At 30.1% G+C, this 19,710-nt stretch overlaps 1 protein-coding gene across 1 annotated transcript; it reads right to left on the bottom strand.

Annotated features, from left to right (window-relative positions):
* Positions 1–2,945: 2,945 nt before the first annotated feature.
* LOC123302624 (sodium- and chloride-dependent GABA transporter 1) lies at positions 2,946–8,703 on the bottom strand. The gene is made up of 9 exons (XM_044885647.1): positions 8,249–8,703; positions 8,084–8,185; positions 6,960–7,143; positions 6,524–6,895; positions 6,330–6,454; positions 5,356–5,600; positions 4,667–4,870; positions 4,369–4,536; positions 2,946–3,915 (listed from the first exon to the last, which is right to left on the bottom strand). Exons 1-9 carry the CDS (start codon positions 8,643–8,645, stop codon positions 3,814–3,816), a joined length of 1,899 nt encoding a protein of 632 aa, XP_044741582.1. The 5' UTR covers positions 8,646–8,703; the 3' UTR covers positions 2,946–3,813.
* Between the last annotated feature and the right edge of the window lie 11,007 nt (positions 8,704–19,710).

The raw sequence follows: 19,710 nt of genomic DNA, 5'->3' as shown, positions 1-19,710 counted from the left end.
AGGAGTGATAATGTGTTTATATATTTATATATTTATGTCCTATGATCCCGAGGGGGACGTAGGGCCTCAACAACAAATGCTCGCCAACGAACTCGATTCTGTGCCATGGTCTTGACTTCTCCCCAGGATTTGTCTTCTTCAGTAATTTCTTCCTAAAAGGTTCTTCGTCAGGTATGACGAGGTCGGCCCATCTTTCTTTTTCCTTGGGGGTTCCACTTAAGTGCTTCTTTGGCACTGCTGTTGTTTCGCCTGAGTGACATTAGTCTCGAATATTTTCAATTTAGTGTGTCTTCTGAGTTGGTGTGATCTCCAGATGGGTCGAAGTTGCGCAAACGCTGCCTTGGCTTTTCTGATTCTTTGTTCTACATCTTCATCAGTGTCGCCGTTTTCAGAAACAATACTTCCGAGGTATTGGAACTGTCGTACACGCTCTATGGGTTGGTTGTTAATGATAAGATCTTCGTTATTGGCGTTGTTTATTCTCAGCTCTTTGGTTTTCCTTCGTTGGTTTTCAGTTCCATCTTGTTACCTTCTTCGACTAGGTCGTTTATTTTGCCTTTAATGTCATTGATATTATGTGACATAATGCAAAGGTCATCAGCATAATCAATATCTTCTAGTCGTTCTGTCATCTTCCACCTGATACCTCTGCGTCTGTTTTCATTGACCTTTCTCATCACTTTGTCAAGTACTATTAGGAATAGGAGGGGGAAGGTAAGTAGCCCTGTTTTGCACCAGTTTTGACGGGAAAGGGGTCGGTAAGTTTGTATACCTCTCGTAAGTTTCCTTGATGATATTTACCAACTTTGTGGGTACTCCATATTCAACATCCTACGTGGCAAACTAGAAGCCAAACAGGTCCTCCCATTTTGATGATTCTTATGTCAATTGATTTGTCTTAGCCATACAAGTTCTACTGAAGATACGGTAAGTAAAGAAAATTCAATATAGCGATCACTAGACGCCATTTTGTGAAAAAAGAAGGTATGTGGCGCACTATAGACCAAACTTGTGGGTCGATTTTTATGATTCTTACGCCAATCGATTTGTCTTAACCTTGAGAGTGCTACTAAAGGTAAGGTAATAATGAAAATTCATTATGGCGATCACCAGACGCCATTTTAAATTTCTCTATACAAATACCAATTTGAATATCCTGGTAATGTACTTTATTTCGTCGCCAATAGATGTCAGGAAGAGTCATATTTTTCAGTCAATGTTTAAGTTATTCCTGAAAACAGGGATAAAACGACGTTTTCTAAAATTAAACCTAGCTAGATCGACTTTTGGCCCCAAAAAAAACCCCTGCATACCAATTTTTATGAAAATCATTGGAGCCATTTCCGATATTTACCTTGTGAACTAAGTTTTAATCAATTCTGTTAAAATAATTGTCGATTTTCTTCAATTGTCCGAGGCATGATACTATGGTGGGTCTGTGGGGGGGGGGGGTAATTACAACAACAATATAATCGTTCTTAGTTAAGTTATGATTTTTTTATTTAAGACCAAAAACAAAAAAATGTCGAACAGAGCTCAATGTACGTAATAGCGGTGTTTTAAACCTGGAAGACATATATATATTTGAATATATTTAAATTACAAAACTTTGGAATTTAATTACAAAAATGAAGTTTGAATTTTTTTAATATTTTTGAAATTTCTTACATACTAACAGAATACAGACTTTGATTTTTTTTTTTTAAGGATTTTAATTTTTGGATTATTATTTTTTTTTTTTTTTATAAATAGATACATTTAATTAATATAATATTTGCAATAAAAGTTTGATTAATTAATTATTATAAAAAGGTCCCGGTATACATATCTCATTTTCGAAAAGGTTCGACACTTTCTTTGGTGCAATACTTATGCATTGTCGTAAATTTAAAAAACAGATATGTACACCGATCCTATTACTCTCAGAGTTTATACAACTAGAGGATGCCAGGGCCCACAACTTGCGGTATGATTAATGAGAGAGAAGACTGTAAGTCAGTTCTCCTGTGTCCTTGTCTAATCTATATGTCATTGGCTAGATATTTTTTACAGGTATTATTTCAAATGTTTCGACAGGTATTATTTGATTACTTACTTGTGAAAACTGCGGTCACATTGGAGAATATGGAAATCTGCATATTAAACACTTTTTAGCCGACACAAAATCTCTATGCATCATATGATTATGACATATGACTATGGAAAGGACACAGGGGAACTCCCTAACAGTCTTCTCTCTGATTCATCATATCATATCCACTTACAGGCTAGCACATCCCTCGCTTTCTCTATGTACATAAACTCTTTGATTACTTTTCAAAAAAAGTACTTACATATAACTTTTTTTTTGGGTTTTTTTTGGAACTTTTGGAAAACCAAAAAAAAAAATTTGGTTTTCACAACTAATGTTCCTCTATAATTATATAAAACAAATAAAGTACGATTTTAGTTAATAACGTTGTACTTTTTCTCTTTAAAGTACTTTAATAAATAAATGATCTCGTCCAAATGAATTTTCTTGGAAATGTGTGAAAAATTATCAAAAAAAGGCAGTTTTTCTTTTTATAAACTTTAATTCATCAATGTTGTTTAATAACTGCTCGAATCGTTCAAGTTTTAAAAAATATTTTACGGTTAATTAATAAATGTGAATTATTTTTCAAAAATTATATTTGCATCTCTGATTATGGCATATTAATTATGTCGAAAAACAAGAATCTAAATTTCTTCTAAGGAAATAAAAATTAATTTTAATATTAAACAACATTGTTTGAAAAAATCGGTTTCGTTCAAACATTAAGACGTTTAGAGACTAAAAATGGATACTAACATCTATTTCTTGTTAAAAATTATTTATTTTGCTTTGAAATTTTAAAACCTAAATACTTAAAATTAAATTTCACTACGAAATAATTTTGTAACTCGAAGGTACTCCTTGTTTTTTTCTTTAAAAAAAAAACAAAAATTTGAAATCGAATTCACTCATTTGGGTAATTATGGCCGATTTTCTTTATTTAATTACAAAAATTTCTATGCGAATTCTAAGAGTCAAGTTTATAAAAACGATGAGCAATAAATTAGGTGAAGAATGTGGTTTCATTTCAATGTTGCCAGTAGGGTTCTATATATATGTGTGTAAGATCGCTCGCCATCTTTATTTGACATTATCATAAAAATGGCGGACGATCTTACCCACATATATATATCAATAACATACATATCAAGAATATATATATAAGGACGTGAAACTTGAGTAGAGATGACAGAAGAAGCATTACGCCTATCTTTTTTTGTCTCGCCCGAGAGAAAGACAGGTGATGAGCAGTACAAAGTACGCAACGTCAGGTGCTGTAAATTTAATCACGGGTGCTTATAGTCTTGTCATTTCTTATATATTTTCTTGATATACATCATATTTCTGCTCGTGACATAGTTTTCACTAGGTTTTTGTTTTTTCTTTTTAAAAATTTATTGATAGGCCTCAAAAATAGAGGAAGGGGTAAAAATGTATAAAAAATTTTTGAGCCATCTATTGAATTATTGTTCAGGCCTGTAAATATTATATCAAAATCTACTTCGATATGTAAATGGAAGCCCATGATTTGACCCCGAATGCATGTTATTGTTTCAATTTGAGTATGATTTTTTGGAGTTTTGATATTTGAATTTGAGACTTGACGTTACAAAAATATATAATAGGATATGTGTAGGACAAATTTTGTTTGAATTTTTTTTATACAATGTTTTTAAAACTGGGCTAAAACTTTTGAAAGCCCAAAAAACAATGGAATGATATAATAAGTGAACTATCAATTATACTTCTACAGCTTTATTAGCAGCGGCTTGAGCTTCGGCTTGCATTTTAGCTCGTACAGTTGGTACATCGTCCTCTATTCGAACCAGTAAACGCATTTTCTGGAAATAACAGTTTTATTTTGAAATAAATTTAGAAAAATTAGTCTGTTTGGGATATTTCCAAAGAATGAAAGAAGACTTGAAAGGAGTTTGAGTTGAGGGAGTAAAATTAAGTGTAGACCAAGGAAAGAGTGCTTGAAAGTATGGGACGAAAAGCATTAAATAAGGATGTCGCTGTTGTAGCAAAAGAGAACATTTTAAATAAAAGCCCAAAGTCATAAGAGATAGAGCGAAAACTGAACAAGTTAATAGAGAAGTTCACATCAAACACCCTCTTGCTACACAAGCGCCATTCTGGTCAATACAAGAACTGTTATTTGATTACACTGACTCCTATTTAAAATGATCCTCCATACTTGGAAGGTATAAAAGAAGATATCAAGTCAATAAAATGGTTGATACAAGATAAAACGTATTATTTCAGCGGAAAAACTTGAATTTGTAAGTACGTACCGTATCACGATCTCCAGGTGTTGTGTACCATAGATAAATCATATAACCAGGAATACATAACATTGAGGTTAAGGCTGTGAACCATCCAAATACGTGTGACCACCATGGATACGAATAATCCAAGTATTTAATCGGTGTCCATTGTATCAAATTAAATATAAATGTTCCCTTAAAAAAAATAAAAATAAAAATACAAACAAATGTATTTCTTATACTAAATACTGGTTCGTTACAAATGCAACACTTTGTATGTCTTTTCTACAAAATTTCCAGATCGTGAGTTATTCAGAATACTTACAACACATATCGCTGGCGTTGTAATAGTCCAACAAAATTTCCACCATACAATTGGATAATATCCAATCATTTCTTTGATTCCATCATAAAATCGACTGACACCAAATGCCCATGAGATTGCAATACATTCAAAGAATATGATCCACAGTAAGCAAAAACCACTTACGGCGTACGAATCTAATATTTGGAAAACGTACATTCCACCCTGTAAAAATAAAAAGTATCCCTTATAAATACAAATTTATTGACCTTAAAGTTTCGACAGCTTAGTTAGGGGGCCTCATTTTATTGGTTCTGCCTTGAACAGGATTGGAAGGCATTTCAGTTTTGACAAATTCATACTTAGGATTCATAGAAGGAACTTCTAAATCGTGGAAAATTGTTGATTTGAATGGTAGAATCAACTAAAATTTCCCTTTCTTCTAGTGAAAACTGATATACTTTTCAAATCCTTTTGAGGTAGAAGTGGGAAAATGGAGCTGCTTGTCTTGTCACTGTTTAATGAGTTACTAGTGACGTTAAGAAGATCGACAAATTAAATTAAGAATTATCAATTCTGATCAATATGTCTTCAAAGATTCTAATCTTTGAAGACATGACTTTATCAGAAGAAGGGAATTTCTTTTCTAATGACTTTATTTAGTCAGAGTCGAAACGTTAACAAATATCACTATTGCCGTTGAATATTACCTGTGAAATACAAGACAATCCCACGATATACGATAATCCACAAACCATTGCAATAAATATTTCTTTTCGTTTACGTAATAAATGGGGCCACTCATCAATAACAGCCGTTATAAATCCTTCCATTGTACAAAATTGTGAATCCAAACCAATTAGAAGTATCATAAAGAAGAACAGGCATGACCATAATGGAGCTCCAGGAAGTTGCAGTACTGCCGACGGATATGCCAGAAAAGCTAAACCTGGTCCTATTTTGGATATAAATAAAATTACATTATGTTAACAGAGGGAAATCAAAGAGAAATACGCCTTTCCACTGACCAGTAAGGAATCTATCCCCTTAATCTTTTATATCTTTGACTATACCTAATTGGATTTTTCCTACCCGTGGTTATTGTCAAACCTACTTGTTTTTTACAAAAAAAATTGGATAAAGTTTTCACTTTAATTGGATTACGAACTTGGGTTTCCTCAATCCGAATACCAGGAACTTATTTTAGCTCGGTAAGAGGACATTATCCCATGTGGACTTGATGCCTTTTAAGTCTAACGTAACCAGTAAATAAGTTTGAGATACATTACAATGAAAAGATCTGTTGTATTTTCCTGTTTAATTTCTTAAAGAGTCCAGCTAAAAAGCTTTTTACCCAAAAAAATAAATAAGGACTAAGTTCGATTGAAGTGAAGTTAGCGTGTCGGACTTGATGCCGGCTCACCGAGACCGATATGTAGGATCGGGCGTCTTCATCATACGTTTTACGAGCGGTCTGTCCCGAGAAGAGGGATCAATAAAAATGTGACTTATCTTGCTCGCATACTTTTTAAATGGTTTCTTTGTTCTATTTCTAAAACATACATTTAGAGTTCCAACTTTTAGATCATCAGGGGATAAATATCTTTAGACTCTTTCCCTTACATCAGACAATGTGGCCTAGTCAAACGTGAAAAATAAAAAAAATGAAAATCACATGAATTACCTGAAGCAGCTACTTCTGCAACAGGTTTCTGTTGCTCGTGCGCCATGAACCCGACTACAGAGAAGATTACAAAACCTGCAAACATACTGGTACTCGAATTGACCGAACAAACAATTAACGCATCTCTAAACAAACAAACAAATAAAAAATTTTGTAGTAACGGCAAGATTTCTAAAATGAACAAAAGAATTTACTTGTAAACATTATTCGTAAATTTATTATAACTTCCAAGGGCGACTAAAGTGCCTAAACCAAGACCATATGAGAAGAAAATTTGTGTGACTGCGTCAATCCATACTTCAGACTCCCTTAATTTACTTAAATTCGGCATTACATAAAATCGAATTCCTTCGGCAGCTCCAGGTAATGTGACACCACGAATTAAGAGAATAGTTAACAAAACATATGGGAAAAGAGCTGTGAAATACACAACTTTTCCAGTCCATTTGACACCTTTCCAAATACAAAAGTAGCAAAGGATCCATACTAACAATAAAGTTCCAGCTAATTCCCAACGTAAACTACCAACATGTTCAATACCGTCAGATATTTGTAAAGCTCGTCGCCTGAAAAAAAAAGTTATTTTTGGTTGAAGACATTTCTTGAAAGATTCAAAAAGGGTTAACTTACTCCCAAAATTCTTTAACGGGATCTGTTAAATCATTGGCTGATATATTAAATTGATTTACGGCACAAATTTTTGTTACTGTATTATTCATGTTATATTGTTCCCAACAGGAAAGACGTGCTCGATCATACGGATTTACACAACTCTTTGTGTTCCAGTAATTATTACAGGTTCGCCATGGTACATCTTAAAATCAAGTACAATTTTTAAAATTCCGTTTTTCTTTTTTGCTTCTCTCATGGGGAAAAAATTTGACCTGAGTTTTTTTTTTGAGTTTAAAGTTTAAAAGATAAGCAATCTGCTTAAGCCTTCGCGAAAGGCGTTTGCTGTGGTAGAAATGGCATTTAAAGAACGCAGCTCATGTTAAGTGATGAATTCTTTGATTTAAGTAAACACTTGGCTGTTGATGTTCTTATAACAAGTAAATATACAACTAGTACTTTATAGAGTTCGGTACCCGAAGGGTGACCAACGGAACTCTGTTGTCTGTTCGTTTGTCTGATTATCAGCGGCAAATATCTCATAAATCGCAATAGTTAGACAGCTGAAATTTTGGCCGCCATGGTAAAAAATTAGATCATGCTGATTTATATTCTTTTTACTGTATGCTCGTCTATCATTTTGAAGGAATTTTGGTAAGAAAGAGAAACAAAAAATACGAACTTTAAGACCAGGAAAAATAAATGACTGTGAGTAAAGATACGTCGATGATCCGCTCTAAGAAAAAATACCTGATAATATGCCTGGTTGAATGCTTAAAATTAGTTTATTTGTTGTAAATTTTTTGCTGTAACATGCGTTAAAATTGTCATCTGTATTCACAACTCTAGACGGTCTTAAGTACAGATATTTCACTGATAGATCAATTTTTATTTGCTGAAAGATATCGTACGCTCTGAGACTTTCTTGAATGTAATCCGTCTCTAAAAAAATCTCCCACAATAAGTGTACGATGTTTGCCAACGAGACCAGCGGTTGGCAAACAAAACTTTCGTAAATTCAACGGCACATACTTAGCCAGGTAAATTAATGGTGAATCCAGTTCTAGAGGGAAGGGTAACTCCTCTGAGTAGCGAATTTTCATATCTTTATTCACGGTTTAACAAAAAAATTCAAAAAATCGCACCTGCACGTAACGACATAAAGAAGTAAAAAATAGCCCAAGCTAAAATTACAATGTAATAAATGTTCATCCAACAGGACATAACTGCTGCAGCATATCCAATTCCTTAAATTCAGAACAATATATTTTAGGTAAAAATACAGATGATAATGATCTACGTGAATGTACCTTTAAATATTGGAGCAATTTTGAATACTCCTAAACCACCAATCGTTAACATTTGACCAAGTGCTAACTCCATAAAGAACATGGGTATGCCCGCCAAAAATAATGTGATAAAATATGGTATTAAAAATGCGCCACCGCCATTTTTATAGCATAAATATGGGAATCGCCAAACATTTCCTAAACCAATAGCTAAGCCCACAACCGATAAAATAAAATCCAATTTACTGGACCAATTTCCTCGATCTGGTATTGGTGCATTTTTGACAGGTGGTTTTGATGAATTTTGTAAGTTTGCCATAACAGCTAATTCCAATTCTTCATTATCTTGTCTATCTAATACGTTATCCAAGCATTCGGTGCCGGTGACCGCCGAACTCTCCCGATTATCGCCAGTCATCACTTATCTCTTTTAAAAAATTTTCTATCGGTACACAATTATTTCTTAAATTTGGTTTTTATCAAAAAATTTTGGAATTTTAAGAAATTTTCTGGTCAGTTAACCATTTTACAACAAATTCATTGTTGATTTTGCCCCTGTAAAAAATTTTTTTATACTGTTTTTGTTACATGTTTGTACAAACATTTGCATATATGTCATAAAAAACGTAAAGTTATAAAATATTAATTGAAAATAATCATTTTCGAATTGTTGACATCTTCGAAGAGTTTAAATTCTGGATAATAAAGATTTGCTACAATTTACAAAAAAATTATGACATTGGATCTGATATTGGATGAATTAATTTCTCTTTCTTAAATTATCACTTATTTTCGAGATAAATTTCAATGTTGATTAGTCATTTTTCGATTTAGATATATTTCTAAACGTTTACCCATCTAGACCCATCTTAAAGTTAGTTAATCTGAATACTTTGTATTTGTGAAAAATTCTAGAAAATGGAATTAATTGGAAAAAAGTTTACGATCATTTATGAGTCTTTTTTAAAGATAAACTAAGTAATTCGGATCCAGTAATCGATTCATTTGATTGAATTATTAAAATCAATTCATCTATCCTTTTAATTCTAATAAAAATTGGACATCGTCGATTTACAATTTTCTACTAAATTCAAAACGAATTCATTGAATTTTCATCAATTTTCAATGAAAATTACATTGAAATTTAAAAAAAGATATTTGAAACAAATTTTATTTTTTTTTGGTTACAATTTTTAACGGTAGGCTATGAATTCTAAAGCTACAATCACACGAGCGTTGATTTTAACTGACGTTGATCTAAGCGTAGGTTTTTTAGAACTACATTGTTTTAAATACCAACAATGTATTGCTAAAACACACCTTGTAATCTTAGCCTAATAATAGAATTTTCTTTAATCGCAAGTATAATTTTCTCCCAACACTTATTTCTAGTCTTAATGTAGTCCGCCTGTCACGTGACTAATAAACTTGACAACTAGGCAATTTGTACGACGTAAATGTAATAAAATGCATTAAAAATATCGTAGAAGCGTCAAAAATCAAAGTTTTTTTTATATTTTCTTTTTTAAAGGCGCCGTAAGGTAAAGTTTTTTCATCACCGATTAATTTTTGAGGTCCCGCAAGAGGCCCCAAAAATGTGTTTATTGTGATTAAGGGTACTTGCTCAAACCGCCGAACTATCTTAAGCAGAATTACTGAATTCATTTATTTGATTGTATGAATTTTTATAAATTTTATTAAAAAAATCGGTGGTTTTCAACAGAAATTTTAGCCGAAAATAAAACTATAAACACCCGCTTATATGAAAAAAAATAATTTTAATTTTTTATGGTTAAAAGTAAAATTTCAAAAAAAAAAAAAAACAATTGTTTAAAAATACGAAAAATTTCCAACTAAAATTTTAATCGATTAAATCAATTTGTAAATCGTATTGCGTATAAGAAATATTATTAATCGAAGAAAATAATTGATCAACATCAAACTTAAGGCAGTTGGTGTAACAGAGTGTTAAATAGTTCATGAATAATAAAATATGTTAAAAGAAATGAGCTAATTAAACGATAAAAAACTTTTCCAAGAAAATTGTACGGATTACCGTCCTAGTATTTTAGTAATACATTGTTGAAAAATGAAAATGTATTATTTAATAATTAAAAATTAACACAATTTTGATAAATTTAGTCAGATTACAGAAAATACATAAATTTTCTCAACATAATTTTAAAATCAAAACTTTGAAATTTATAGAATTTCTTTTGAATTTAGAAAAATTTTTTTTTTTGATTGTTGAAAAAGTGAGTTTTGAATGTTTTAAACGAAAAAGCATAATGTATTAAAACCTATAGTTATAAATAAATATACAGTAAAAACCATTTATAACGAACATCGAAGGGATCTACAATTTGGGTAGTTTTATATCCGGTATTCGTTCGTTAACTCTTTTGTTGAATGAACGCATACTTTTATGATAATATTGCTCCACCTTCAATGGATTAAAAAGTAAAAAACTTCTTTTATAAATTATATCTCGTACAATACATGAAAATTAAACAAAAAAAATAATCGTGACAAAAATTTTTGTAAATATCTTAATTAAAAAGATAAATAATTAAGGAATATTTTTAGTAATTAATAAATTACTAAATCAATCAATCGATCGATCAATTTTAAATATAAGTATTTTAGCTTGTCTTTTCAAAACCGAGCTTTGTTTTCCTCGGAGAAAGATTATTTTATGGAAAAAGATGCAAAATGAGCTATTAGTACCCTTAAGTACCCACAACCACACAGTAAAAATGGTTTTTTTCATGGCTCAACATAAATTTTTTTTAAATTCGTATTTCAAGAAAAATTATATCTTGTTTCAAGCAATTTCTTGCGTGAAGAAATCCCTTTATTCTGTTTAATATTCATTATTAACAAAAACTGCCTCGCTGTTTTAAAATGTTCAAAATTAAGTTAAAAAGACAACCGAGTTTATTGCTGATGTTATTATAAACGATATATTCACATCCTTACAATCGATTAGTCGTTATAAACGATTTGACTGTATATAAAAAGTACCTCAAAAACTCTTGTTTGGTCTCAATAATAAAAAATATCCAAATCAAGAATTCAAAAATCATAGACTTACAAAAATCATAAAATAGACTGAACAATAACAATGTCTAAATAGTTTTATTAATATATATATATATATATATTGATCTATTTTATAAGGTAATTAATTCTATTGAATGAAGTTATATTTGCATACATATAATTTTAATTAATTCTTCCTGTAATATCATATCAAATGTACAGGGATTGATTTGATTACTTGTCATGGTTTCATGATACAATTAAACGTTAAAAAGAGGATAGAGTTTATAATATAACATGATATATGAATAGGGATAGTGTTTTGTAAATGAATTAAATATTTATAGGTGATATACTATAATTCCCCCGTGTGTGTCGCCTAAATTTTACTATTTATTCATTCACATATGGAATGTACAGCCCTTAATTGATTTTGATTAAACAATTAAATTTTGAAGATTTAAAAAAAAAACGTATACTTACACTAAAAAATTACACTTAAAAAAAATCCAATTTATTTAAAAAAATAATCACTTCACACTAGTTTTTTTACCAAATTGATAGTGTACACTGGGCTTTATAAAATATTCTAAAAAAAAGGAAAATTGAAAATTATATATGTATACAAAAATAAGGTATATTTCTGTCTACATATATATTTTAACACTTGTTGAATTTTCCTAGAAAAAAGGTAAAATTTCAAATAAAAATTATCCTTTAATAAAAAAAATTTAATTACAATTTAAGTTTAAAATTCACTTTAATTTAAAAAAAAAAATGCAGCAAATAAACAACTGTATTTTTGTAACTTAGAAAAAAAGTATCTCGAACACGCGTTATTTTTTTAATAATAGAAATTGTTTCGAAGCCCAGCCACCGTTAGATTCAACAGCTGGTCCACCACTGACTTTGCTATCATTTTGTTATCAACATCATAGCTCGTATCCCCTAATGTTGTTCTATCTCACTTTGATTCCAACGAATTCCTTTGCATTCCGAAAATGGCGTACTACGGTATTAATATATGCAATAATGTGAACAGTTTTTTAAATCGAACTACTGTATAGTCGAATTTATAAAATATGAAAAATTCTTGTTTGTTTTTTCTTTCATTTCATTTGATATGAAAATTTGAACTGATTTGAAAATTTTATAAGGATTTTAACTTTGAATAAAAACGAGAGGTGTCGTGGAACACCCAGTTGGAATTATGTTCCTATCGCATCTGAAAATTTTAAATTATTAATTTAAGAAGCCAAATACTTGTCTTATTAAAACCATACTTTATGAATTGATTGTAATATTGGTTTAAAAAAGGCATATTTCTGATTTAGTAGTCAACCCAATATGTGCGTACATTATTCACAATTTGTTTGATCAAGATATTTATTACGACATAACAAAATTTCCTTGAAAATTTATGTACTAATTCCTTTGATTAACATCACTGTTTACTCGTGAAAGCGCAAATTATGCGCTAATTGTATAGTATGAAGTATACGGGAATATCAGTATGTGTGACATGTGTAATGTGACAGAGTAATCAACACTCTCTATATATGGTATTTCAACATATAACTCAGTCAATTGTTTGTTTTCACTTGTTGATTTTAAGAATTGTGTGACATAACGCGATAGCTCTTGGAAAAGTTCTCCAATCAATTGGAAATTTTAACGGATGATAGAGCTTTGATAGGAATCAATCTATTACGGCGTAGCAAAGGATAGTTTTGAGAACTGAAGGTTAATAGATTTAAATTTTTCAAAATTTATCTATGAAAACAAAATTTTAAGCTCCTTAACTTCTTACTAGATGAAATAAGTTACATAAGTGTCTTGAAAGTTGCCTATGTATATATTAGACTCAAATTGAGTATTGAAAATCACAAATTGGATATAAAACATTCTAGCTTTAATTTAATTTAATTCTAGCTTTAAAACATGCCTTAGTTTTTAATTTTTCCATTTTAGTTGGAAAGTCCCACTAAAAGTGTCTGAGTCCTGCCAAAACTATGACATAAGGCATTTCAAAGATGTTTTAAACTAAATCAAGATTTTAGAATTTTTTAAAATGAAAAGTTTTTTTATTATTATCTGCGGAACCACAAATGTGAGTGTTACCACACGCATGATTTATTTTGATTAAATAGTATTTAGATACCAATAAATAATCTCACGTTTTTAATTTAAAGTAAGGGATACTATTCTGTACTATTTTTGGTATCGAAAAATAGGTATCTTTTATGTAACGCAAGGAATTTTTTCATCAAATTAATTGAATTTTTAACTATATTTCTTTGTGACTTTGATAAATCTTAGATAAATGTGCAGAACTGAGATTCTGTTTACTGTTTTACTCAGATTTGCTTTGATTTTTTTTTGCTAGTTTGATTGATTATGCACATGTTCAATTTTGTAAGATCATTCTGTGCTTTTTTCTCAATTTTTGGAAATATCCAGTGTGACTTGTAGTCGATTTGCTATGAAAAAAAAAAAACACTAATTTGTGGTACGCTACTTCACAGGTTTAGTGTAATTAGTTTCTTGTAAATGTACCGTTTTTATTATTTTTTCTCTCACGATACTGAGAGATCGATTATTTCTGTGCATTGGGAATTTTAGGTTTAATTTTATTTTTCATTTTTTTTCTCACGATACTGTTTGCATATCTGTGCATTGGTAATTCTGAAAAGTTTAAAGTATTAATTTAAGAAGTCAAATACTTGTTTTATTATTTAAAGAATTAAATATTAAAGCTACTTGAACTCTATACTTTATGAATTAATTGTAATATTAGTTTAAAAAAGACATACTTCTGATATAGTAGTCAACCCAATATGTGCGTAGATTACCTTCATTGGGCTTGATCAAGATATGTATTATGACATAACATACAATTTCCTTGTTCTTACTTTAAATTATCTCTATTATGTTTAACTTCTTCTCACAACTCATTTTTTTGTATGAAAAAATACAAGTTTTGGACAAAAAATACAAATTGAAAGATTGTAAAATACTTTTGCATATTCTTAAAGTTCATGGCAAACGCAATCGATTAAAGAAGTTTTAGTTTCTTAGGTAATACATCGTTGGATTTTGGGGTCGTTGTTATTTCTTGTACTTTTTTTGGTTTTTCCTCCCAACCAGCAAACAAACCATAACGGGCGATAAGGAACATGGTTCAAAAAAATAGATATAGGCTTTGTGGTAAATTTGAAATTTTATAAGAATTGATGAATTTATAGTTTCAAAAAAATGTTGGTGTAAAGTATGTCAATGAGAATAGATTGATATTAATTAGTTTCTGGCTGTAATAGTTAAGGTTTTGGTGTAGGTTAGGTTAGGTTAGGTTAGAGTGGCTGTCCTGGGGTGGGACACACTTAGACCATAGGATCCGTTGTGATACCGTAAAACCGTAAAAACCACTCCATGAACCATTTGGAGCTTTTTAAGAACAGTAAGATTGCTTTGACGGCGACTGACTTTACATCTTCTCATGAAAAGAGCTGGGCAGTGACAGGGAAGATGAGACATTGTCTCCTCCTAGTCACCACTGTGACAGCTCCTGCAGTAGTCCTGATGCACTGCCAGGCCTGAGCGTTCAGCATGCTTGTCGCCCAAACAGTGTCCTGTGATAGCCACAACAACTTTGCTAACAGAGGCCCTTGGAAGTGATATAAAAACTTCGGAACGCCTGCGATTGTACTCCGACCATATCTGTCTTGTAGTACCACAAGTACGTTCCTCCCTCCATCTAAGATTGGCCTTTTTCAGGATATCCTCTTTCAGGAAGAAACTTGCAGTTCGCAAATGGAACTCCGGGGTATTTATTGATGCTTGTGTCTTGTTTTATTGTGCTTGTCGTTGGCTTCACAATTTCCTGGAATGTCCCTGTGTCCCGGTACCCATACCAGGTTTAAATTCATTTGTTCCGCCAGCTCATTTAAGGACGTACGGCAGTCCTGTGCTACCTTTGACGTTAGATAGACTGAGCTGAAGGATTTTAGAGCCGCTTGGCTGTCGGTGAAGATTGTAATGTTCCTGCACCTGGTGTGTCCTTGTAAGGGTGTTCAAGTTTTTGGTGTAAGGTAAAAATAAATCGTTAGATACATAATCTAATCGTAGATATACAAATCCGCGCATAAAAATAAATGATTATTTAAATAAATAATAATAATAAGTATGTGTACATTTGGCTCTAAACAATAATTATGTTTCAAATATTAAATATTTATTTAAAAGATATCGTTGAAAAATATTTACTCTCATATTTAGTTTAGATATAATATTTGATTCGTGTCCCTATCTCATCCACATCGAGGGTCCACAACGAAACACAATTTAATTCATATTTTATAACATGGTACACCTAATAGATCCGGTCATGTGATATTATCCTGCTATTTATACTTCCTTTCCCGGCATCCGTGCTATAGCGTCACTCGGGATTCACCAGCCCAAGGCCCCTTCTTTTATAACAATCAAATTTGTGTCATCTGAATATACTACTATACTATATTATTTTTTTATGACGGATATATACATATATTTATTGTGAAGATTATGTAGGGTAAAGTGTTGTACCTTAATGCATATAAAATTTGCTAGTCAGACATCGAGCAATGGAGATAATGTGTCCTTTTAATTTTTGGAGATCTTGGATACATAAGGATCACGTTACTTTTGGCTTTTTGTAAAGTTTCCTTTGACAGTTAGATCGAGAATGCACTCCAGTTTGTATGTCTATGGTAACATCTCTACTGACTAGAGTTGCCACTTTTGAAAAATTACAAAACCGGAGAATAGGGAAAGCTTCGGTTTAAAAAAAATTTTAAACCGAAGGCTATAAGCTTTCGATATTTCGAAAACTAAGGTATTTATCGAAAAATTTTATGCTTATTTTTCGCCTACATTCATGAAGTTATAATTCATCATCAAAGTTGAAAATAAGATAAAAATAATTTCAACCTTAAATCTACCCTGTTCGTACATCCCTTATAAAGATGGAGACACTTGATGTTTTCTTTTCTATGTCATTGCCAAAATGTTTATTTTCTATTAAAAAGTTATTTTCATTCATTCCAAGTGAAAATTATCAAAATAGATCGTTTTTTAAGATTTCTCTTTAAAAGCAATGTATTTTATATCGATTTTAAATAATTTATTTCTTAAAAGTTTACATGGATACCTAAGCTGAAATTTTAACCACATATTCTTTGAGTATAAATTGTAAATTGTTATCCAAGGTATAACACTCTCCCATGCATGTATAAACTTACTTGTATATATAGGGTGCTTTTTCAGGTGAGTAATTCTTAGGTCAGTGGTCTAAAGTGGAAACTTTTTTGCATTTGGTATCCTATTTTTGTAAGATTTGAATAATTCCTTGACTCAACAAAAAAAAATTTTCGTTTACGACTAATTTTAATAAATCAGGTATGCTATTCCATTAAGTTTGGATAATATTTCTAATTTTTTGTTTAATTTTGAATATTAGATCAAACTAGCTTGATACCCGCCCGCTTCACTTTGCTTAAAAGTAAAAAACTAACACTACATAGCCTCCACCTCTTTTGATCTCACTTATTCCCCTTCCATCACACTCGAAGGGACTGTTTTACACAACTAAAACATATGCACAGTTCTCAAATTTTATTGGAAAATTGTTATTATTTCAGAAAATATGTCCATGAATTGGATTACATTTACTATTTAAAATTTTTACAGAAATCTTTAATTTATGGTTCAGAATAATGATCAAAGATGGAGCTCATGTTTTCTCCTGATGTATGAGCCATATTGTTGTACAGTTTCATTCAAATCAATTTTCTAGTGCGTGAAAGCGTAACAAACAAACAAACAAACACACAAACATCCTTACTTTCACATCTATAATATATAGGAATTCTGTTATGACATGAAAGAAATCGATTTTTTGTACTTTATGATGTCTGCAAAATCCAAAAAAGTGATTTTGTATTATCCAATTAAAATAAGTCAGGTATCTATGCCCACTAAATTCTAGCCCACCAAAGATGGGAACATTATGTTTTTCAAATATAGGAAGCTCAAATTGGATCACTCAATATACCAAATTACATGAAAAACAATTGAGTAAAAAGTTGTTAGGGGTTAGAGATGTAAGGGTTAGTTCGCGCGCGTTATTCATTTTTTTGTATACATATTTTCTTATTTCAGGATGTGTTGTACAACTTGAAGTCAAACAATTATTTATAAATGATGTTCCGTATTTAGAAAATATAAATTGCTATGTCTTTTAATGTTCATTCAATAATACTTCCTATTTGAATTCTTCCTTTAAAGAGTATTTAGTAAATTTTTGTACAGCGTGTACTTTGTATACCCTTGGGCGTAGCGAGCTTAACTCGCACCCGGGGCACAATTCCTTTTTATCAACCCCCACCTCAAAAGTCGTAATTATTCATTGAGTCTATAAGCAAAGATGGCCGTGAAATATTTCATATTGACTATTTTTATAAAAATCTGTAATTTATGGTAATGTCAAATGTCAAATTAAATTAATTTTTAAATTTTTATTTATTTTTTATTAATATATCTTTATAAATTATAGTTCATGTGTTATTCTGAAGTATTACCTATATTGCTGTACAGTTTCATTAAAAACCATTCGCTAGTTTTAGCGTGAAAGCGTAACAAACAAACAAACATGCTTACTTTCGCATTTATAATATATAGAGATTCGCCGGATTAGTTGGTTAAGTCTTGGCTTCTGTTGACTTTTAATAATATTATTAACATATTTTGATAGGCGTATAATACGTTTTAAAGTAAGTTTTTATAACGATATTCAAATATGGATAAAATGATCTCGTTTGTATTGGTTAAAATGATCCCTATTTTTTGAGTAAAATTATAATACACGGAGAGAATTTTATGATAAATATTAACAATCAACATTCTTTTTTTCCAAAAATAGTAAATTTATCATGATCGAATCCCAAAATTTTAATAACCTTATCATTTTCTGTACAATTTAAAAGTCAAAAGTCAAAATAAAATATATATTTGCAAAAAAACAACGTCAGATTTACTTTCTTGAACGAAGCAGGTCATTTCACAGGGGTCAGCTTTGTTTATTTTAATTTTTAAATTATCCAAAAGAATAAATTGGTCGTTTAATCTTCAGTAGAAAGTTAATTTTTATTTGATAAAGTGAGGTGTTTTCGATGTGTTAGAAATTTTAAATCAAAACTGGTTCAACATTCGATATTTTGTGTAATAATATTCGAAATTTATCAATTAAGCAAATAAGCAATTAAATAATTTTTTCATTAAATTAATTAGTATTTTAATAAATCTAAAAAACAAGCGTTGCATTTTTCAAAAATTTTGCATAAATTAAAATTGATTTTTAAATCATTTCTTTAAAGAGCGTTTATTCAAATATGTTCTTTTTGTAAAATAGTGTATACATGATTTACACTAAGTGTTAGTTAAAAAAAGATAGTTTGTTGATAGAAATTTGTCCCCGGAAAATTCATGATCTTTATTTGGGAATGGGAAATTTTTTCCCTGACGAATTTATATGCATACGATCTGTTCGTGATATTGCGTATTAAAAACTTAACATTATTAATTCTTACGTGTGAGTTATTTTAATCGAATTGACTCCGATAACTCCCTAATCATTTGAAATATATATAAATCATACTTTAATTATTATTAATAACTTCCTTATATTCTTAATACAAACAATTTCTAATGACTTTGTATAAAATTTTTACTTTAACAATAAATTTTTACTTAGAAATTTCTAAATTTAATAATTTTTATTCGTTTACATAAAATTATATATTCTTTTCTAATTCATATTTCGATCTTCGAATCAAATTTTCATTGAATTTCAGAAAATTATATTCTTTTAATCTGACTTAGTCCGCCATCTATGCATAATTTATTGTACTAATAGTTTAATAATATTCGTCGAATTTTACAATTTGTTATTTTGTTTAATAGATGGCCTTAGTTGTTATTTATTTTTTATTAAAAAAATTGAAAAAATTAACTAACAGAGTTAATTGTTTCAAAATCAACAATATCTAAAGTATTTAAACAATTAATTATACTGATTGATTTATTTTTCATCATCAATCATTATAAATTATTTTCAAAATAATAAAATTGGGAATCTAACTTTAAAGTATCATATCTCTGGGAAAAATCAAGTTAGAGATGTCTGGTGAAGCGGAAAATATTTGTCGTTTCAGGATTTCATGATTTGTAACCGGTGTAACTTCCTCTAAAAAATATTGGGGTATTGCTTGACACTTAAATTAAACGAATTATGATAGACCCGAAATATAACTAAAAGAAGCGTTTTATTCTCAAGAAATATTTTAATATTTTTGAAAAAAATTTTCAAGGTTATTTTTAGCAAATAATATTATTCGTTTTCACAG

Source organism: Chrysoperla carnea, chromosome X (genome assembly GCF_905475395.1).
Source record: "Chrysoperla carnea chromosome X, inChrCarn1.1, whole genome shotgun sequence".
Classification (NCBI taxonomy): Eukaryota; Metazoa; Arthropoda; class Insecta; order Neuroptera; family Chrysopidae; genus Chrysoperla; species Chrysoperla carnea.
Note: the sequence above shows the minus strand (reverse complement) of the source record. Positions and strands in the feature narration are given on the sequence as shown.

Coding starts and splice junctions, on each gene's coding strand:
- LOC123302624 (XM_044885647.1), bottom strand. CDS start 8,645: ATGACTGGCGATAATCGGGAGAGTTCGGCGGTCACCGGCACCGAATGC. Junction 4,871..5,355: donor GATTGTCTTGTATTTCACAG/GTAATATTCAAC, acceptor TTATTTTTACAG/GGTGGAATGTACGTTTTCCA. Junction 3,916..4,368: donor CACCTGGAGATCGTGATACG/GTACGTACTTAC, acceptor TGTTATTTCCAG/AAAATGCGTTTACTGGTTCG.